The sequence below is a fragment of the Giraffa tippelskirchi genome, chromosome 3 (assembly GCF_054371585.1).
Source record: "Giraffa tippelskirchi isolate mGirTip1 chromosome 3, T2T-mGirTip1v1.2.pri, whole genome shotgun sequence".
In the NCBI taxonomy this organism is placed as follows: domain Eukaryota; kingdom Metazoa; phylum Chordata; class Mammalia; order Artiodactyla; family Giraffidae; genus Giraffa; species Giraffa tippelskirchi.
Window position 1 is genome coordinate 41681752 of NC_137277.1, and position 20494 is coordinate 41702245.

Consider the following 20494-nt stretch of genomic DNA (forward strand, 5'->3'; position numbering starts at 1 on the left):
TATATAACTGAGTCACTCTGCTGTACAGCAAAAATTAACACCTTAAAAATCAATTAAACAAATATTTAACTAAAAAAAAAAATCATCATCCACAGAAGCCAAAATAAACAGTAATGGAACAAGAGTAAACAAGTGGAAGGAGAAGGAAAATTAAGATAGTGAATCACAGAACAGTTGTTTACCAATTCATACAATTTAAGTCCATTATTTTAGACCTCAACTATTTAAAAGAACACATATCTAGCAACATATATAATGAATTCCTTATTTATATTGATCCAAGTAACTCATTATCATTATCCAAGAATTGCTACCCTGTGCTCTAGTATTACAACTCTAACAAAAGAATTCAATTCTTCACCAAAGCTGAAGACTTTTAGCCTGTCATTCATGGTCTTCCATGATCTCACACGAAATTTTCCAGTTACATTGTACTACACCCTTGTGTACACTCGGCCTGTGCTTTTGCAGTATTTGTCACGGTCACTGATAAGACTTAGTATAGAACTTTATATATGGAACTTCTAATAAATTGTACTGTATTTTTAAGGGCATATTAAACAAGACATGTTCATAAATAGGCTACCCAGTTCTTTAGCTAATTTTTTTTATTTAGGGTATCTCCATCTTTTCCCCTTAAAACTCATTTATACACATAACTAATTTAATATCTTGCTAAGGTTTCAGAAAAGAGGAATGATGGCATGACATGAGTGACATTTTAAATGTGACACTTTTGAAATATAAGCATCAATTAAATGGTACAAATGTATCACAATTTTTATTTTTATTTAAGAGAGGTATGTTGTGAGCTAAAAAGCTTAGACAAGATGTGTGATCTATATGTTACACTTTAATACAAATTTTAGGACATAAAGTAAAATGATATTCTCCAAATCCATATTTTTATATGAAACACAGTATTTATAAAATAAACAGCTCCTGCAACAAAATCAACAATAGAAGAGTTGTTTAAATTATTTTTTCATGGTCACAGTAGAGCCAATTTTCCTCATATTACCTATGAGGATTTAGCATTCTTTTTAGGTTACTTGAATATAACCAAGAGTGTTGTACTGATAAGTAAATATTACATATTAACTTAGTTAAACATTCAAGATAAAAGGACTGACTTCTGACTTAACCTAAACCCAAAATGAATTTTGAAAATACATTTTAAAATACCCTCTCAACCACTCTTAACACACTCCTTTACGTGTTCATACAGCATGTTTCAGGAGTTGTAATTTTTTGCGCTTCCATAGGTCTTTCTATTGGGGCAGTCATCAATCATCTTCTTTCTCAATATATGTCTTTGCATTAATCCTTGCCATTTGCCGGGCCAAGTATCTGTCTCGTGCTGACATTACAGTTTCTTCACTGCTCCGCTTTGCAAACTTGTTCACTGTCTCATGTGGCCTCTCTTGTTCTTTTCCTGTCTCTTGGCATTCCTCTGTGATTCTGTGTTTTGCTCCCAATGACGCTTCAGAACTAGAGGGTTTTTCTGGGTTTCTTTCTTTGTCCTTTTCCATGTCTCTCATTTTACTGGCTCTTTCCTGGTTAAGAAACCTATCCTTTGTCCTAGAATTTGGGCTGCTTTCCTTTCTGTCTCGATTTCTTTCTGAAGATTCAACACTGACTTCTCGTTTTTCTCTATCTCTGTATTTATCACTGCTTTCATATCTTTCTTTTCTTGCTTTCACATGCTCTTCCTTTTCTTTGCTTTTCTCTTCCTTTTCGCATCCTTTCTCATTGTGTCGGTCATAATTATTTCGTTGTCTGTGTCTTTCCTGTTCTCGGGAGGGATATTTCTCCCTGTCTTTCTCCCTTTTCCATTCTCGGTCATTTCTTTCTCTCTCGTCTCTTCCCCTCAGTCTCTCTTCCTGTTCATGCCTCTTCCAGTGTGAATCTCTGTGACTGGACTCTCTGTGCCTATGGGAATCCTTTTTTTCTTTTCGAGAATCCCGGTCACTGTAATAGTTGTCCTGCTCCCTGGATGATCTCTCTTGGTGTTGATCTTCCCTTTTCTCACGTCCTCTTGACTTGGAACTTTTTGTGTGGCATTTGGTACCATGTTCTCTTTCCTCACTAGATGACGGTGAGTGGGTAGGATTCCTGTGATGCTTGGAGTCATTTTTTAAGGTCTCTGTGCCCTTTTCCCTCCTGCAGTTCACTTTATTTTCTTCCATTTCATCATTCTCACTGCTCTTAGCATCAAAGTCACTGTCTGCATCTGGATTTTCCTCTACTTTCACACCAGTTCGGCAAATGCAGTTCTCATGAGGTATTCTGCTCTCTGAACTTACTTCATCACAATATCCTTTTGATTTCTCTTCTTTTATCCCAGACCTTAAGAAAATTAATGTAACACAAAATGCCACATTATTAATTATAGTAAATAAATTATATAAATAAATTCATAGAATTTTTATCAGTATTTAAGTCAATACACTTAAAACTGTATATACTTCCTGATTATCCCAAATTCAAAAAGGTACTGATGTCTATTTACCTGGTAAACATCTATCATTAGTATATTCTAATCATTCAGATTATTTTCAATATTGGTAGAAATGAAAAAGTAAAAATCAGTCCTCTGTATAGACCACTAGAACCTTCAGGTAGGGGTCTGTGGAAGGCTTTCTAGAACCTTCAGGTAGGGGTCTGTGGAAGGTCTTCCTTTTTGCCAAAAATAGATAACAAATAATTAGGAAAAGGCATATTCTGGAATAAGTACTAGTTTTCAGCAAGAAGTTCAAGTTGTGGCTCTTTGTTGGATTTTTATTTTTCTTTCTTTCTAAAAAATACTTAAGTCCTGGAAAAAGATGAAGATAAATTTTTTTACCACAAAATGGTGACAAAATCTAATTCTAAATATCACTAAATAATCCTTCTCACGATTGAAAAGGCATCAGCCTCCTGCTATACACCTCAGCATCTTGACAACAAAATGGAAATATGTGAATCCTTCCAGCTATTATGATCAGTTACATTAACACTGTTTACACCACCTACATTTTCCCAGCTCATCAGCATGGTTAATTTATTTACATTACTCACACATTCATTCTCAATGAATCACTTATTCATCACACAAACAAAGCAACTATGGTTCTCAAGGAACTGCTTTCCTTAGATACAAATTTAGGACAAATTTTATCTTCAAATATATATATATATATTTATAGCATGATAATTTCACTATTCCTATATCTTATGGGCTTCCCAGGTGGCGCTAGTGGTAAAGAACCCACCTATCAATGTAGGAGATATAAGAGACACAGGTTCAATCCCTCGGTCAGGAAGATCCCCTGGAGAAGGGAATGGCAACCCATTCCAATATTCTTGCCTGCAGAATCCCACTGCCAGGCTCCCAGGACAGAGTAGCTTAATGGGCTACAGTCCAAAGGGTTGCAGAGAGTCAGACATGACTGAAGCAACTTAGTATGCATAATATCTTATAATTTTATTCAGAATTCCTCCAACCTTTACTTTCTAGACCAGTACTAATAGAAATGCCAACAGAAATGAGGAATTCCCTACTAGTCCAGTGGTTATGACTCTGCTTTCACTGCCGAGACCCAGGTTCCAACCCTGGTGGGGAATTAAGATTCCACCAGCCGCATAGCATAGCCAGAAAAAAAAAGTCTACAGAAATGGTAATGTCCATATCTGTGCTGTCTAATATTGTAGCCACTAGCCAAATGTGAGAATGGAGTACTTGAAATGTGACTGATGTGACCAAAATTTTAGATTTAATTTAAACAGCCACATGAAACTAGTGGCTACGTATTGGATAATGCATTTCTAAGCCCCTGATTATGTGAATCTTTATGTTTCACAGAGGCTAGGTCCTATTTATGAAAAGATACACTTCTCTTTTTATATACTATCTGAACACGCATGCAGAATTACTATAATAAAAATATCTTGAACTAAAGGTTTGTTAGTTAAAAAGCTGTAAATCTCTAGTTATTCATTCAATTAGGTCAGGTTCGGCTAACAACAAAATATGCAATACTATAGTCCTCTACTTCCAGGGAGTTTAAATGATCATGGGATCACATCAGAAATCAAGGGCAGTATCCTTCTTCTAAATATTCCATATGCCACATCTCACCTGGCTTCATGAAAGCTGCATGTAGGTACTTCCTCTTCACCAACTGCTTGATTTAATAGGTGCCTATAAAATCCACTGAGATCTCTCTGCTTGGTTACATCCAAACGTGCTAAGAGAATGAAAGCAGAAGTGAGAATAATATATTCAACAAGGCAAAACGTAGTTCAGTTTTACAGGCACAGAGTATATAACATAGTGTATAGACTGATCTCTAGATCTATATAGTCTGCAGGCCAAATTTGGCCTGTTTCCTTTTTTATCAATGGGTTTTTACTGGAATGTAACCCTGTTTACTATCTCGTCCTGAGTGGTGCTCTAGATGAACACACAGTACATGCTGAGACCAAGTCTTACACATGTAGTTTTCTTCCATTTAAAGTTGGTAAGCACTTGACAAATAAGCTGCTTATAATTACATATTTTACTTTGATCATGAGAAATGACCATGAGTAGAAAGTACTGTAGTAAAGCATTAAGATATTTTTTGGCCTCTGCACATCTTTGTTCTTTCTTGAATTAATGTTATTCTTTTTGTAAATGCCTAGTTAATGCTCCTTGGGTGATGTTAGTTTTCTCGTCCCAGGAAAATATAATTAGGACTTAAATCTCAGTTTATATTCCTTATGACAAATGCTGTGCTGTTATGCCTTGTAATCTATGTTTTTACAATTGAAATCATTTTCTAAGGCAATGACTTGTGATGATTATAGAGTTTTAAGCAACAAAATGAGATATAATTAGAAAGTTGAATAGAAATAACAGTTACTAAGAGTGCAACTGTGTTTTTACCTAAAATCTTCTATTTTATAATACTATATAACATCATATACCTTGTACCCTGTATTCACATACATAAATTATGACAACATTATAATCTAAAAGTTCAGTGACAGAGCAAATGGCTACCACAGGGCAGAATTCTCCTATTTCTATTTCCTTCTACCCTTCTCCCTCTTTCATTTCACCTTCGAGTGCAGCAGCTCTTCTTTCCCTTTCTTCCTCTTCAGCTCTCTCTTGCAGTTTTTTCTTATAAGCAGATGTTACGAATGCCTCTTTATCATCAAATTCTCCCTTTTCCATTTCTCGTTCTCTCTGTATTTTCTTTTCCATTCTTTTCTCTTGTTCCTTTTTTCTAATTTCAACTGCTTTCAGTAAGTTGTGAATGTACTTGGGCTAGGGGAAAAAATAAGATTATTTAGGAGAGAGTCAAAGATAATGAATTGTTAATATTCTACTGTTATCACAAATTCATTAAGATAGAAAGTCAAATAAATAGGATCAACTTCTCAAAATTCAATATAAATTTACTAGTAAGATTGAAAATAAAATTCATTTCAATAGAAATTGAAGTATAGACAGAATTATTCAAAACACAATTTTTTTAAAAATCTCAAACTAAATAGGTAATTTTCCCATTGTTTTTCTCACCCTTTTTACAAAATGGCATTCTTTTTACTTCTTCAGATATGTGAACAGGAAAGCTTTCCAACTAGTTTTTCACATTAGTTGAAATACAATTATTTAAATAGTAGCTTTAATATAATTTTACACCACTACTTTATTCTAGATACTGTTAAGATGTAAAGATCCTTAAAAATCAGTCTGTGCTTTGTGAAAGAGTAAGAGTGATAGAAAATTTGAACTTATTTCATTCAATCTCCACACCTTCACATTTTTGTCAAACTAAAAATTTGATCGTGATACAGGTGGATGATTCTGTTACCAGCTAGGAAGCAATAAAAAATTATAAAACACAAATAAACATGAACAGGAGGAGCAGTACAAAGACATTCCTAAGAAAAACTTTCAAAAAAATAATTTGAAAAAGTTTTAAAGCAAAAAACAAAATTTATAAAATTGCTAGATAATTCTCTTGCTCCTGTTAGGATACTTTATATACAGCTTCCTAGATTCTAACAAATCCACACTATCTGGAACTAGGGGCTCTTTGCATTTTATATACCTAAAATTTTTTGTCAGATCATTCTCATGGTGAAATAAGAGTAAGATACAAAATGCAGGTCAAAGTCAAAGAAAGTTTGTATTTTCAGCTACAAACCTTTCGGTCTTTTCCCAAAAGCAATTTGGGGTTACTTTCTTCCTTCTTTTTCTGCATTTCATCATAAATACTGTCATATTCATATACAGTAGAATCTTCAGCAAGAGCCTTCTGAATTTCAAGTTTGGTCTTTAAAAAAAAAAAATCAAACATATTTCAAAAATATGAGCCAACTAATAGATACCAGAAAAAGTCTAAGTAGTTTTTTGGGGACAGGATCATAAATCAGAAATATATCATAAAAACGGTATCAATCACATTTTACACTTAAAACACTTAGAGCCTTACACAGAGTAAGTGTTAATTAAACATTGTGCTGTGCTTAGTTGCTCAGTCGTGTCTGACTCTTTGTGACCCCGTGGACTACACACCCCCATGCTCCTCTGTCCATGGGATTCTCCAGGCAAGGATACCAGAGTGGGTTGCCATGCCCTCTTCCAGGATATTAAACATTATTTATTATTACCTATTCACTTAAAGATAAATAGTTGTGTGTTTAGTTCCTCAGCTGTGTCCGACTCTTTGTGAGCCCAGGGACTGTAGCCAGGCTCCTCTGTCCATGAAGTTTTCCAAGCAAGAATACTGGAGTGGATTGCCATTTCCTCCTCTAAGGGATCTTCCTGACCCAGGGATCAAACCCGAGTCTCCTGTGTCTCCTGCACTGCAGGCGGATTCTTTACCCAATGAGCCATCAGGGAAGCCCCAAAATAAATAGCTATCCACATCAAAAAGTCAAAAGGATTAGGGCATGACTTAGGAACATCAAACCTTATTTTTGAGGTGCCTATGTTATATTACATATTAAACTTTAATATCATTTTTAGTTGTGTTACCAAATAAAATGTTCAGGTTTCAAATGGTAGGAAATACTTTTTTTCTGTAATTGAAAAATGCTTTATTTTTAGAGATGTCACCTCAAGAATTTAAGTAGTATATTCACTAAAGAAATTACTTTGCAATACAAGTAGTTTAAAGAATTTTTTGTCTGATATATTTTTGTTTAAAAATATTTTAATACGGAACTTATTTATTTTCACTGAAGTATGATTTGACATTTGTGAAATGATCACCACAGTAAGTCTAGTTACCATCCGTCACCATACAAAGCTACCAGAAAAAAAACAAACTTCAAGTGACAAAAACTCGTAAGATTTTCTTTCTTAACAATTTCCAAATTTGCATACAATGTCTATAGTCACTACAGACTATAGTCACTATGCTGTATATTATATCACCATGACTTTTTAAAAGAATAACCTGAATTTTGTACCTCTTGATCCCCTTCATCCATTTCACCAAGCTTCCCAATACCCTTCCCCTCCAGCAACTATCAATCTCTTCTCTATGAGTTTTGTTTTGTTCAAATGTTTTGTTTTTTTAAATTCCATGTATAAGTGAAATCATATGATATTTGTCTTTCTCTGACTTATCTCATTTAGCATGACACCCTCAAGGTCCATCCATGTTATTGCAAACGGCAATATTTCATTTTTTATGGCTAAGTAGTATTTGTGTGTGTGTATGTGTGTGTACACTCCACATCTTTATTATCCATTCACCCATCAATGGACATTTAGGTAATTTCCATATTCTGGCTATTACAAATAATGCTGTAATGAACACAGGGGTGCATGTATATTTTCAAATTACTATTTTCGCTTTCTTTGGATACATACACAGAAGTGGAATTGCTGCATCCTGGCAGCTCACACTAGCAGGAATTATTAAACCATGCAACCCACTGTCAAACTAAGTCATCTGAAAGCAGAAATGGGTTTAATCTAGAATACAGCAATAAGGAACTAATTCTTCAGTGTGCTTTTCTCCCTTAAAATTTATACAAGAAACCCGAAATCTATGCAAATCAAGAAATTTTTAGAAAACAAGTGTCAAGATAAAATTATTTAATACACACCTACTGTGTAGTCTCAGTTGCACAGATCTCAAAAGTGACACTTTAATATGTGAGCTGAAATAATTACTTCACCAAATACATTTAATTCACCCTTTCCACCTTACCTGCTTCATTGCTTGCTTCTTGGCAGCTTCCCTCTGAAGGCTTTCACTCACGGAGGTCTATAAAGCAGGAAAATGATGTCATTGTTTAAACCAATTTAAAAGTTCTTTTCCAGTATTCTGGTTGGCAACTAGTTCCTTACTTATGTTAAAAATATAGGATTATGAATTAACATTGTCAAGGTCTTTTCCCTTAAGAGACAAATGAATTTTTAATTTAAGTCATCAGGATGTAAGAGAAAATAAATTAGTATGGGACAAGATGAGGTAACATGGATTTTCAGTCCCAGCTTCAACACTGTAATTCAACTTCTATCGATTTCAATTTGCTTTGTGTGCATATATTAACGTGTATGTGCTGAGTCAGGGAGGATTGGTGCCTTCCAATACTAAAATGGTATAATTCCCCAAAACAAAATGCACATTATTTTAATATTCAACACTGAATATAGTATATCATCACACTCCTAGTACATGCTGACAGATTAGGGACTGCCAGAACTACTTGCCATTATAATCATTCAATAAATATGTACCAAAAAGCCTACCATGACATTGTTCGAATTTCTGAAGATAGCAGAAAAACAAGAACAGTCTCTATGCTTGAGAGATAAATGGTCTGAAAGGAAAGGAAACTAAAGAGATAATTGTAAATATGATAAGTAATATAATAAAGGGATTTAAAAAGGGGGCTGTGAGAGAGACTAAATGTCTGAGGAATCAAGGACTTCCCAAAAGAGATATGACATTAGACCTCAATCAAAAGGAATTTCAGAGAAGTCAAGAAGAATACAAAAAGTAGTAACCACAGGGCAAAAGTAAAGACTTGCAGCTAAGAAAAGAAATATAATTAGAATACTTGGGAAAAATTGTTCACCTAAAAGTTTAAGGCTTTGTAAATATCCTAACCAACACGGAAATATAACACAGTAAAGGGGTGCACTTTATGTTGTGCAAATTATATCTTAAAAAACACTACTCATGAATTTATTTTTAACTGAAAATATAATCCTCAGCTCTAGAACTACAGTTCTCTAGCCTATTGACATTTGCTGTTTTCAGCTGTAGAGTATCAATTGGTGCATGCTTGTTTTCCATGGCAACAAACAAAATGAATGAACTTATTTCTAGTTTTCTATGACCATGCAGATGAATAAAACTAATACACAAAAGCCAGACAGTGATAACAGAACACTTAATAAATTAAAATAAGTGTACAAGCAGAGAAGAAAGTAGGGAAAACCACTAGACCATTCAGGTATGACCTAGATCAAATCCCTTATGATTATACAGTGGAAGTGACAAATAAATTTAAGGGACTAGATCTGATAGACAGAGTGCCTGATGAACTATGGACAGAAGTTTGTGACACTGTATAGGAGACAGGGATCAAGACCATCCCCATGGAAAAGAAATATAAAAAAGCAAAATGGCTGTCTGAGGAGGCCTTACAAATAGCTGGGAAAAGAAGAGAAGCGAAAAGCAAAGGAGAAAAGGAAAGATATTCCCATCTGAATGCAGAGTTCCAAAGAATCACAAGGAGAGATAAGAAAGCCTTCCTCAGCGATCAATGCAAAGAAATAGAGGAAAACAACAGACTGGGAAAGACTAGAGATCTCTTCAAGAAAATTAGAGATACCAAGGGAACATTTCATGCAAAGATGGGCTCATTAAACGACAGAAATGGGATGGACCTAACAGAAGCAGAAGATATTAAGAAGAGATGGCAAGAATACACAGAAGAACTGTACAAAAAAGATCTTCACAACCCAGATAATCACGATGGTGTGATCACTCACCTAGAGCCAGACATCCTGGAATGTGAAGTCAAGTGGGCCTTAGAAAGCATCACTACAAACAAAGCTAGTGGAGGTGATGGAATTCCAGTTGAGCTATTTCAAATCCTCAAAGATGATGCTGTGAAAGTGCTGCACTCGATATGCCAGCAAATTTGGAAAACTCAGCAGTGGCCACAGGACTGGAAAAGGTCAGTTTTCATTCCAATCCCAAAGAAAGGCAATGCCAAAGAATGCTCAAACTACCGCACAATTGCACTCATCTCACATGCTAGTAAAGTAATGCTCAAAATTCTCCAAGCCAGGCTTCAGCAATACGTGAACTGTGAACTTCCAGATGTTCAAGCTGGTTTTAGAAAAGGCAGAGGAACCAGAGATCAAATTGCCAACATCCATTGGGTCATCGAAAAAGCAAGAGATTTCTAGAAGAACATCTATTTCTGCTTTATTGACTATGCCAAAGCCTTTGACTGTGTGGATCACAATAAACTGTGGAAAATTCTGAAAGAGATGGGAATACCAGACTATCTGACCTGCCTCTTGAGAACTCTGTGTGCAGATCAAGAATCAACAGTTAGAACTGGACATGGAACAACAGACTGGTTCCAAATAGGAAAAGGAGTACATCAAGGCTGTATACTGTCACCCTGCTTATTTAACTTATATGCAGAGTACATCATGAGAAATGCTGGGCTGGAAGAAACACAAGCTGGAATCAAGACTGCCGGGACAAATATCAATAACCTCAGATATGCAGAAGACACCACCCTTATGGCAGAAAGTGAAGAAGAACTAAAGAGCCTCTTGATGAAAGTGAAAGAGGAGAGTGAAAAAGTTGGCTTAAAGCTCAACACTCAGAAAACTAAGATCATGGCATCTGGTCCCATCACTTCATAGCAAATAGATGGAGAAACAGTGGAAACAGTGTCAGACTTCATTTTTTTGAGCTCCAAAATCACTGCTGATGGTGATTGCAGCCATGAAATTAAAAGACGCTTACTCCTTGGAAGGAAGGTTATGATCAACCTAGATAGCATATTTAAAAGCAGAGACATTACTCTGCCAACAAAGGTCCGTCTAGTCAAGGCTATGGTTTTTTCAGTGGTCATGTGTGGATGTGAGAGTTGGACGGTGAAGAAAGCTGAGCGCTGAAGAATTGATGCTTTTGAACTGTGGTGTTGGAGAAGCCTCCTGAGAGTCCCCTGGATTGCAAGGAGATCCAACCAGTCCATCCTAAAGGAGATCAATCCTGGGTGTTCATTGGAAGGACTGATGTTGAAGCTGAAAATCCAATACTCTGGCCATCTCATGCGAAGAGCTGACTCATTGGAAAAGACCCTAATGCTGGGAAGGATTGGGGGCAGGAGGAGAAGGGGACGACAGAGGATGAGATGGTTGGATGGCATCACTGACTCAATGGACATGGGTTTGGGTAAACTCCGGGAGTTGGTGATGAACAGGGAGGCCTGGCGTGCTGCGATTCATAGGGTCGCAAAGAGTCGGACACGACTGAGCGACTGAACTGACAGGCAGAGACCAAGTTTATCTTAGGTGACAGTAAACTGACTCCAACTAGAGGAAGAGAGATTGTTAACAAAAATATTAATAGTAACTAAAATCTATAGTGAAATTGATAGCCACTATTTGTAACCCTACAGACTGCAGCCCACCAGGCTCCTCTGTCCATGGAATTTTCCAGGAAAGAATACCAGAGTGGACTGTCATTCCCTTCTCTGGGGGATCTTCCCGATTCAGGGATTGAGCCTCGGTCTCGTGCACTGCAGGCAGATTCTTCACCATCTGAGCCACAAGGGAAGCCCTAACATCTATAGAGTCAGGTGCTATTATGCTAAGTATATTACTTGTGTATTACAAGTATTACTCATTTAATTCAAATGTCCCTGTTATGTGATATGACACATTTTTCATTCATTAGAATATAAATTGTAAACATGAAAATATTAAATATTCTAGTAAGCATATCTCATGAAATTCTTTCCAATACATTTTGTTTGTTGTTTTTCATAGCTTGCAGGACCTTTGTTCCCAAACCAGGGATGAAGCCTAGGCCTGGCTGTGAAAGTGCCAAGTCCTAACCATTGGACCAATGTCTCAGTCTAATTAGTGCATACTAAATTTATTTTTCTTAATCATTGAGTCAACAGTGTCCTCAGGATTGACTAGAAGAGTAAATCCCCAAATGCTGGACTTTTGCAATTATTTTTATTATGTTTTCCTACCTCTCTTCCAGTCATCATTCACCTGCTATTACTTTCAAACTGGTTACTTCAACCTGAACTACTGAACTTGAAAAAAAAACAAAACACAAGGCTATTACTTTTTAGATGTTTATATAATGTAGAATAAGCAGAAGGGAAAGGCCTCTCCAACCTAAAAAGGTACATACATTTTGAGACATCTCAAGAGACTTTGTTTTCATGTTTATAGCTGTTTAGAAGGATGATGAAATCTGACCTTTGAAAAAATCAGTTGTTATTACTTACAGGAGTGATAATATATGGATAGAGTAATTTTACATATCCTATCCACCAACTTATATCCCCAGATTCCAAGAGCATCAGTGGATAAAGAAGTAACTGAAACTAAGCTGAAAAACTCAGGGAAGACTATCTTCTTTTGAAGTTCATCTCTGTCTTCTAGCTAAAGGAACTTAAAATGATTATTAATGGTGATGGCTAAAATGCCAACAACTTGTTTAAACACAGATAACTTAAAAAACTGAAAATAGCAGCAATAAAACTTGTTTCAGTAATAGTGATTCTATATAAAAATCAGTGCATGTATTAAATAATATTTTAAAATCTTCTACATAACAAACATAAGAAACTCTGGTTCAGATTCATATTAGAGACGGTAAAATTAAATGCAGGATCAATAAGACTTTATATTTTAAAGGTCAAGTCTTTCTAGGTTTTAAGAGATAATCTTAAATTACAATACTAATACAAATGTTAAGACAAATTTAGTCTGGTTTCCATGAAAAAGGAGGATATGCAAGAGAAGGTAAAAATGAAAAAGATTCTCCTGCGTAAGTCAGGGAAGGTTTCATCTTACTGAATTCAGCAAGAAAAGAAACAGATTTTGTACATGTGCCCTATGAATAAAACAACACTAAGATATATAATAACTGCCAACATGTCAGCCTCTAAATTTAAGAGTTCCTAAAGGAGGAAGTGCAGAATAATGGTCACAAGTGTAAGCTCAGGAATCTGACTTTCAAACTGTTCTCTCTTGCTAGCTGTGTTATTTCAGGTATGTTACTCATCTATACAATGGTACCCACCTCACAAGGTGATTTTGAGGATTAAATGAGATAATATGTATAAAGTACTTTGCAAGCATCTGGCTTAAAGAAGAGCTCAATAAAGGTTAGCTATCATTAGTACCATTATTATTATTAATACTATGCTAATATTTAAGAATAGTGGGCAAAAGAAATGCTTATATTTAAACAAATGAAAATTAAGTTATGTGAAAATAGTAGCTATAGGTTTTTTTTCCCTTTGAGTATTACAATTAAACCAAAGTGTTCACCAAAAAAGCATGTACACTATGTCCCACTTTATGTTTATCAGTGTGCTTAATAAATATGAAATTGGAATTTACATGAAGTCATAGTACAGTATGATTCAATTTGCAACAACTGAAATAGAAAAACATAGCCTGTTGAATATTTAAAAGGTGTACATGTTTTCTTTTGTGTGTTAAGATTCCTTAAGGTTTCATATTCAGGACACCAAAACACAGGAAAATGGAGGATGCATACATTTGAATCCTTCACAAGCCATGGGAGCTGAATAGCTAGAAATGGGCTTTCTAGAACTGACAAGTGATTTTACTAGCAACTATAAATGAAAACACATTGCCCCAAAGCATGAGATTACAAAGAACTTTTCTCTTTTTGAGGGAGTCCTCTGCTGTGATGCTATAGTCAACACTGGATAATGGGAAATGACAGCAAGGAACGACTGAATGGACTTCTTTGCACCTTCAACAAAAGATTAGTTAAGTAAATGTATACTCTTCAACAGAAAGTTCTCTAGCCCATTAAAAATCTGCTTTCAACAATATTTAATGGTATGGGGAAACTTTAAGGCTACACTCGTTAGTCCTTGTTCACTACTCAAGAAGCCACCCAATAACCACCTCCTCTCATTCGATGGCCACACTGCTTCTTGTGTATTTTACCTTGACTCAAACCTTCCCACTGAGTCCTTTAGAAACCCCACATCCTCATCCTCTATGATGAATTTTTCTTTTTACTTCCTTGACTAAAAACTGGCTTTTCTCTAAAGACATCTTTCTTTTGAAACTGCTCATGGCTCACAAACCCTGTACTTCAGATTAGGAAGCTATGTGTCCTCCTGATTTTAGTTTCATATACTGCAGGTAAAAATCCCTGATCCTATGAAGCTCATACTATATGACTGTGCTACACTTACCCCCCTCTTCTCTTAGTTTATGAACTCTATTACTTGAGCTCAGTCTTCCTCTGTACTGAGGAAGACCATGCCATCTCTTTGGCATGCCATCATCATCCCAGATAACCCATGCCACAAACACTGACCTTGTTTTCCTCACCTCTAGTTATGTTTTAAAAGTTTATTAAGTTTCCCTTTTAGTTGTATCATATCTGAGTGCAATTTACTGATGGTTTCCTCTCTACTTCAGCCACCCTCTCTCATGGTCACTCTTGTCATTATCTTCAACTGACTCAGCTCTGAAACTATAAACTTGGGCAACCCACCTGATAACCACCACTACCCTTCTACCAAATTTCACTGAACATAAGATGTGCATTATGTCACGTTTTAACACTGACGACATCGGATACAGCTTACGATCAGTGGCATCATCTAATTACTGTTGAATCAGAGGTATTCTTAATACCTTAGTTGATAATACTGCCTGTGTGTGTGAATATTAAAAGTATCAGCGTCAAAACTTGTAGAATGAGCATCACTGAGTGTTCATGCTGCGTTTCTTAAAATTATGCAATTTTGTAGAGATAATTTACTTTTGATTCTCACTTGGGGTTATTACTTCATCACCTCCAAATACCCTCCTTAAAACCATCGGGTTTGATGCCAGAGAGAATGATATAGTGTGGAAATACATAATCTGAGTGAAAAAGTGAGTCCAAAAGAGACTCCAGATTTGAAAAAGCTTTAGAAATTCCTTAACCAACTAATTTCACTTACATTTTGCTTTTTGTGTATGTTTAAGAATAACCTAAATTAAAAAATCTGTATCTAATTAAGACTAAAAGAACTCTTCAATACTGTATCATGTACTAAGTACACAATTAGAATTCTAAGTGACAAGAAAAACTCATATTTGATACTGGTTTTTTTTTGGTGGTACCTGGTGGCTCAGAAGGTAAACAATCTGTCTGCAATGCAGGAGACTTGGGATTGATCCCTGGGTCAGGAAGATCCCCTGGAGAAGGGAATGGCTGCCCACTCCAGTATCCTTGCCTGGGAAATCTCAAGACAGAGCAGCCTCTCAGGCTACAGTCCATGGAGTTGCAAAGAGTTGGGCATGACTGAGCGACTAACACTTTCACATAAAATAACAGTGCAACCTACAATGTTTTAGATTTGAAGAAATACAGTAGTTCTCTTGATCACTTATTTCCACTGTATCTTTTCTCTGATTTTATGGATAAAATAATTTCATTTTCTATTAGAATCTTTAAATTGTCAACTATTCTTGCCAATAATCTTAACTCCTTTGCTATACTGCCTATCTTCTGCACTCATCTGACAAACCCAATCCTGAATCAATCCAACCATGTATTGTTTATATTAGGCCTGCCGAGCACTTCTGGAAAATATAAGTTCTTATTTTCTAATTGTAACTGGGCCCTAATGCTACCTACCAATTCTTCTTTTTCACTAGTCAAGTCTATCTTCTTTCTCTACCAACTATATCCAGGCTCACTTCTTTTTAAACCTCTTAGGCTTTGTCTTAGGCCTCTTAGGCCTCAAGGCCCTGTACACATATTACAGATTACTGCCACCTTTCAAAACTATTATGAAAAATTGTTATGTACAAAAAATAACATCTGTGAATTCATTATCCAGCCTAAGAAATTCCTATACATCCTTCCCTAATCTCATCTCCTACTCTTTCTATTCTGAATTTTGCTTATAGTCTCCTTACTTTAGTTTTGCTACATACTGAAGGTGCTTAGGACATGCTACCCAAAAATACGCTGCTCTGACATTCTGATATTCTGAGTTAAAGATACTTGAGAAACAGCAGGTGCAAGGACACTCTGACCTTCCTTTTTTTCCCTAAAGCAGGAAATAAAATTCACATGGGAAAGGTGCCTTCCCTGTACTAGGAGTTAGAAACATTCTTATCACCAGAGATGGGGGAGTCAAGGCCAGCAGAAAGCTATACAAACAGATCTTGTTTGTGTAACTCTTTCTTTAGTCTGCTCCAAATTTTACTTCTCCACAATTGCTCCCCTTGTTAACCTACTATATAAGTGCTTAGGTCTATTCACTTCTTTGGGTTTTTATTTTTTCTTGTGAAGGCTCCCATATACATGTAAAAGAATTTCCTATTCTTTCCTCCTGCTAATCTATCTTATGTCAGTCCCAGCTGGAGTCTCTAGTAGGGCAGAGGAACAGTTTATCTCCTCTACAGTTTACATTGCTAAATGATGTTGCTTTACTTTACAGAATATGAACTAGCATCCACTCCTCTGCTGATGAACATCTGGGTTTCCCCTTTCTGCAAACAAAATAGCTTAGCTATGAACCTCACTGTGCGTTGTGTCCTGATATACATGTGCGACCATTTAGGAGCAGAACTGCTACCTTGTAGGATTATCTTCAATTTCAATAAATATTGACAAATTATTCTCTGAAGTAGTCTAAACAATTCACACTCCCACTTACAGTGTATAAATTCCTACTACTCTATCCTTGGGAACATTTTATATTATGGAACATTTTATTCTTTAGGCAATTTTATAGACATAAAATTTACCGTATCATTAACGAGGCTGAACATCTTTTCATGTATTTATTAGTCAGCTAAAGTTTACTTGGCTGTGAAAAACCTATTTATGTCTTTTGTACATTTTTCTATTTGGGTTCTTTTGTTTTTCCTTAATGATTTGTTGGAGTTCTTGGTATAGTCTGGACAACAATCTTTTGTTTTTATGGTTGCAAACATCTTTTCTCTATGGCTTTATCTTTTCCCTTTTTGAGTGATATCTATGATGTTGGCATCTTCGAAGAGAAACACCAAAAAGGAACTCCTATAACCCTCTCACAAAACCTAAAAACCTTAAGTGGGCCAGAACCCAGGCTCAAATCTCTCCTGTAAGAAAACAAAGATTCCTCTCCCCTTGACCCAAACAGCCACCTTAAGAATCCTGGCATCCCTTCAGAGCCAAAGTGATCTACCCTTGTTGCCTCTATCCACGTTCATTCCTCAACCCCAGCATAACCTGGCCTCTATCCCTACCACTCCAGTGAAACTGTTCTCTATAAAGCCTTTGTTGTTAAGCCTAAACAATACTTGGGGCATACATCTTATCTGACCTCTCAGAAATATCTGACATAGTTAGTTGATCCTGGCCTTACTTTAAACTCTGTCCAGGGAGTTCCCTGGTAGCCTAGTGGTTAGGACTCTGGGCTTTCAGTGCCATGACCATTTCAATCCTTGGTCGGGGAGAACTGAGATTCTACAAGCCTCAGAGCATGGCCAACAACAGCAATGACTACCTCCCCCAACAATACAAAAGGATACATACATATTCAAGCATATATATCAAATATCAGAATATATTTAAAAGGAATGGGAAAGGGAAGAAGAGGAAAACTGATAAAGTAAAAGAGTCTTTGCAGGCTGATAACTTGAATGTGCCTTAAAATCAGAAGTATGGCTAACAATTCTGTTTCAAAAATGAATCTTACTACATGCATAATAGTTCTTTCTTGTCAGAGATGTCACAGTTCCCGAAAGACAAACACACATGTGCACAAGCATACAGAGATAGAGAAGAAAATGTCATAAAGTATGCTGTTCTGAAGTAAAAATATTATTTCATATGACAATTTCTCTGTGATGAAAAGCAAAAAGTGGGAGAAGCATAAAAGGAATATAAAGAAAAGCGTAATTTTGGATTCCTCATAAGGAAAAGACTAGTTCTTCAATATTCATATATAGTATAAAGGATTAAAGGGAAAAAAAAAACCTCAAACATGATTCTCAATATCCTATGTTGCATCAGTCAAAAAGAGTGGTAGAAAAACATTTTGTAAGATTTAGTACTAATAAAAACATTATAATAACATCTCTTTCAATTATTGCTTAATTTACCAATAAAAGGAAAACTACAATTTATTCCACTTATTTCCCAAAGGAACATCATTAACCCTGTTGGTAATAACCAGCACATTTATAATCAATAGTTGAAGGTCTTGTAATCCTCCTCCCTGCACAGGCCAAATTTTAATGAAATACACTTGGTAATGTATTTTTTTTAAAAGACAAGCAACAGTTTGGCACCTAATATATAATCATAATGACTGAGTCAGGTGTGCAGTATCCCCATACAGACTTTATTAGAGTTCAGTTATACATACACAATCTCTTGACATTGAAGATGTAGTTCTTACAGATAAAACCCAAAGGCAGGAAATGAATCTCCTCCCAAATGCTGCTTCTTATCTTTAAAGTAGCCTCAAATTATTACTAAACTAATAAAGTAATTTTGTTTCAGAAAGTGATCTGATCTATTTTATTTTCAGTTTTTGATAAATCCAAGAATGAGATGGGGGATTATTGCTTTTTGTCTGACTACACGCACTGAAACACAACAGGAAAATAAAGAAAAAACTTTTTTTTAATGGTTTTTATGGTGAAGCTAGAATAAGCAATATCAAAGCCTGTCGGTGAATGAGAAAGATGCATATGGTTTTAGAAAAACAGAAAGCTAATTCTGTTATTTAATAGCAAATTTAGAAATAAAGCTTTTACCATTTTCTAATCAGAAATTGTCAGTTAAAAATGACGACTAAAAAGGGTGCAATGAGATTGTATAGAAATCAAATAAAACAATGCAAAAATATAATTATGGTTATTACTGCCTTTTTTATAGAAATTTTTTCTAATATAATGATTGAGTTAAAGGCCACAACCCAAAATGAAGATCAAGATTCCATTAAAAAGTCTCGAAAAGGCCAAGCTACCAACTTCAACAGTCTACCACAAAGTGGGATGGAGACAGCACAAGAAACTTTCAGATGACTAGTGATTAATGATGACAGCTATTGCACACAAAGATGTTGTTTTTATTGTAGCAATACAGCTACCATTTGGGCTTCCCAGGTGGTGCTAATGGTAAAGAACCCGCCTGCCAACATAAGAGACTCAAGAGACATGGGTTCAATCCCGGAGTGTCGGGAAGATCCCCTGGAGCAGGGCATGGCAATCCATTCCAGTATTTTTGCCTGGAGGATCCCATGGACAGAGAAGCCTAGAGGGCTACAGTCCACAGTGTCACATAGTAAGTAACAACAGGCGACTTAGCACGCACTTACAGCTACTGTTTATGATACTTCTATTCTGTGCATGCAATGTACTAGGCACTTAAGGTACTTTTGGTCCTTAAAATATTTAGATATTATAGACTTTTTTTTTTTAATGTGGAACTAAAACTAAGAGATTAAACAATTTGCTCAAGATCTCAGAGCTAGGAAATCAACTCAAAGTTTCCGGTTTAAAGTGGCAGATTCATACATGCTGCAGCCTCCTCCTCCTCCAAACCCATAGGAGGACAGTAAAGAAATCCATAATCATGCTAGAAAATAAGAAAGGATACTGTCAACGGACTGGAAACTTGAAGAAGACAGAAGACTAGAAACCAAAACTGCCCAGAGGGTTGAATGCCAGAAAAGATGGGTATGGTTCCCAGGGTACTACATGTTCTGATGTAAGGGATACAAAGACAAATTAATTGGTGTTTTTGAATTAGAAGCAGCAGTGCAGGTGACCCATGTTACATTCTGCCTTTTTTGGAAAAGGTATATTAAAAGATTTCATTTCTGCCTTTAATTAAGAAAAGTGAACACATGACTGCTCAAAGTTCAGAACACCAAGGATAAAGAGAAAAATCCTAACAACACCTGGGAAAGAAGCTGAGCGTGATGATTACTTACAAAGAATGAGACTGATACCAGGGCCCTCCACTTAGAAGTAATGGAGATAAAAGGAAAACAAAGTATTATTTTAAAGTTTGGAAGGAAAATAATTTTGAACTTGAAATTCTGTATGTAGCCAAACTATCTTTCTAGAGTAAAGGCAAAATAAAGACATCTGTAGATGGGCAAGGATTTAAAGATTATCACCCACAGATACTCTCTAAAAGAATTACTCGAGAAAATACCACTGGAAGTACAAAGAAGTAGCATGCAGAAATCAACAATGCATGATGGTTAAAAAAAAAAACAAAACTAC

The 20494-nt window shown here is 35.8% G+C and overlaps 1 protein-coding gene across 2 annotated transcripts in view; it reads right to left on the reverse strand.

Moving 5' to 3' along the window:
• Positions 1 to 754: 754 nt before the first annotated feature.
• Positions 755 to 20494, reverse strand: part of NSRP1 (nuclear speckle splicing regulatory protein 1) — a 45014-nt gene continuing 25274 nt past the window's right edge. For both annotated transcript variants that reach the window (XM_081580210.1, XM_081580209.1), the window contains 5 exons: positions 8199 to 8255; positions 6180 to 6308; positions 5086 to 5293; positions 4121 to 4229; positions 755 to 2349 (listed from right to left, as the gene is read on the reverse strand). In XM_081580210.1, the coding sequence (XP_081436336.1) occupies positions 1287 to 2349; positions 4121 to 4229; positions 5086 to 5293; positions 6180 to 6308; positions 8199 to 8207 (1518 nt within the window). In that variant the 5' untranslated portion in view covers positions 8208 to 8255 and the 3' untranslated portion in view covers positions 755 to 1286. The remainder of the gene's footprint in view (positions 2350 to 4120; positions 4230 to 5085; positions 5294 to 6179; positions 6309 to 8198; positions 8256 to 20494) is intronic.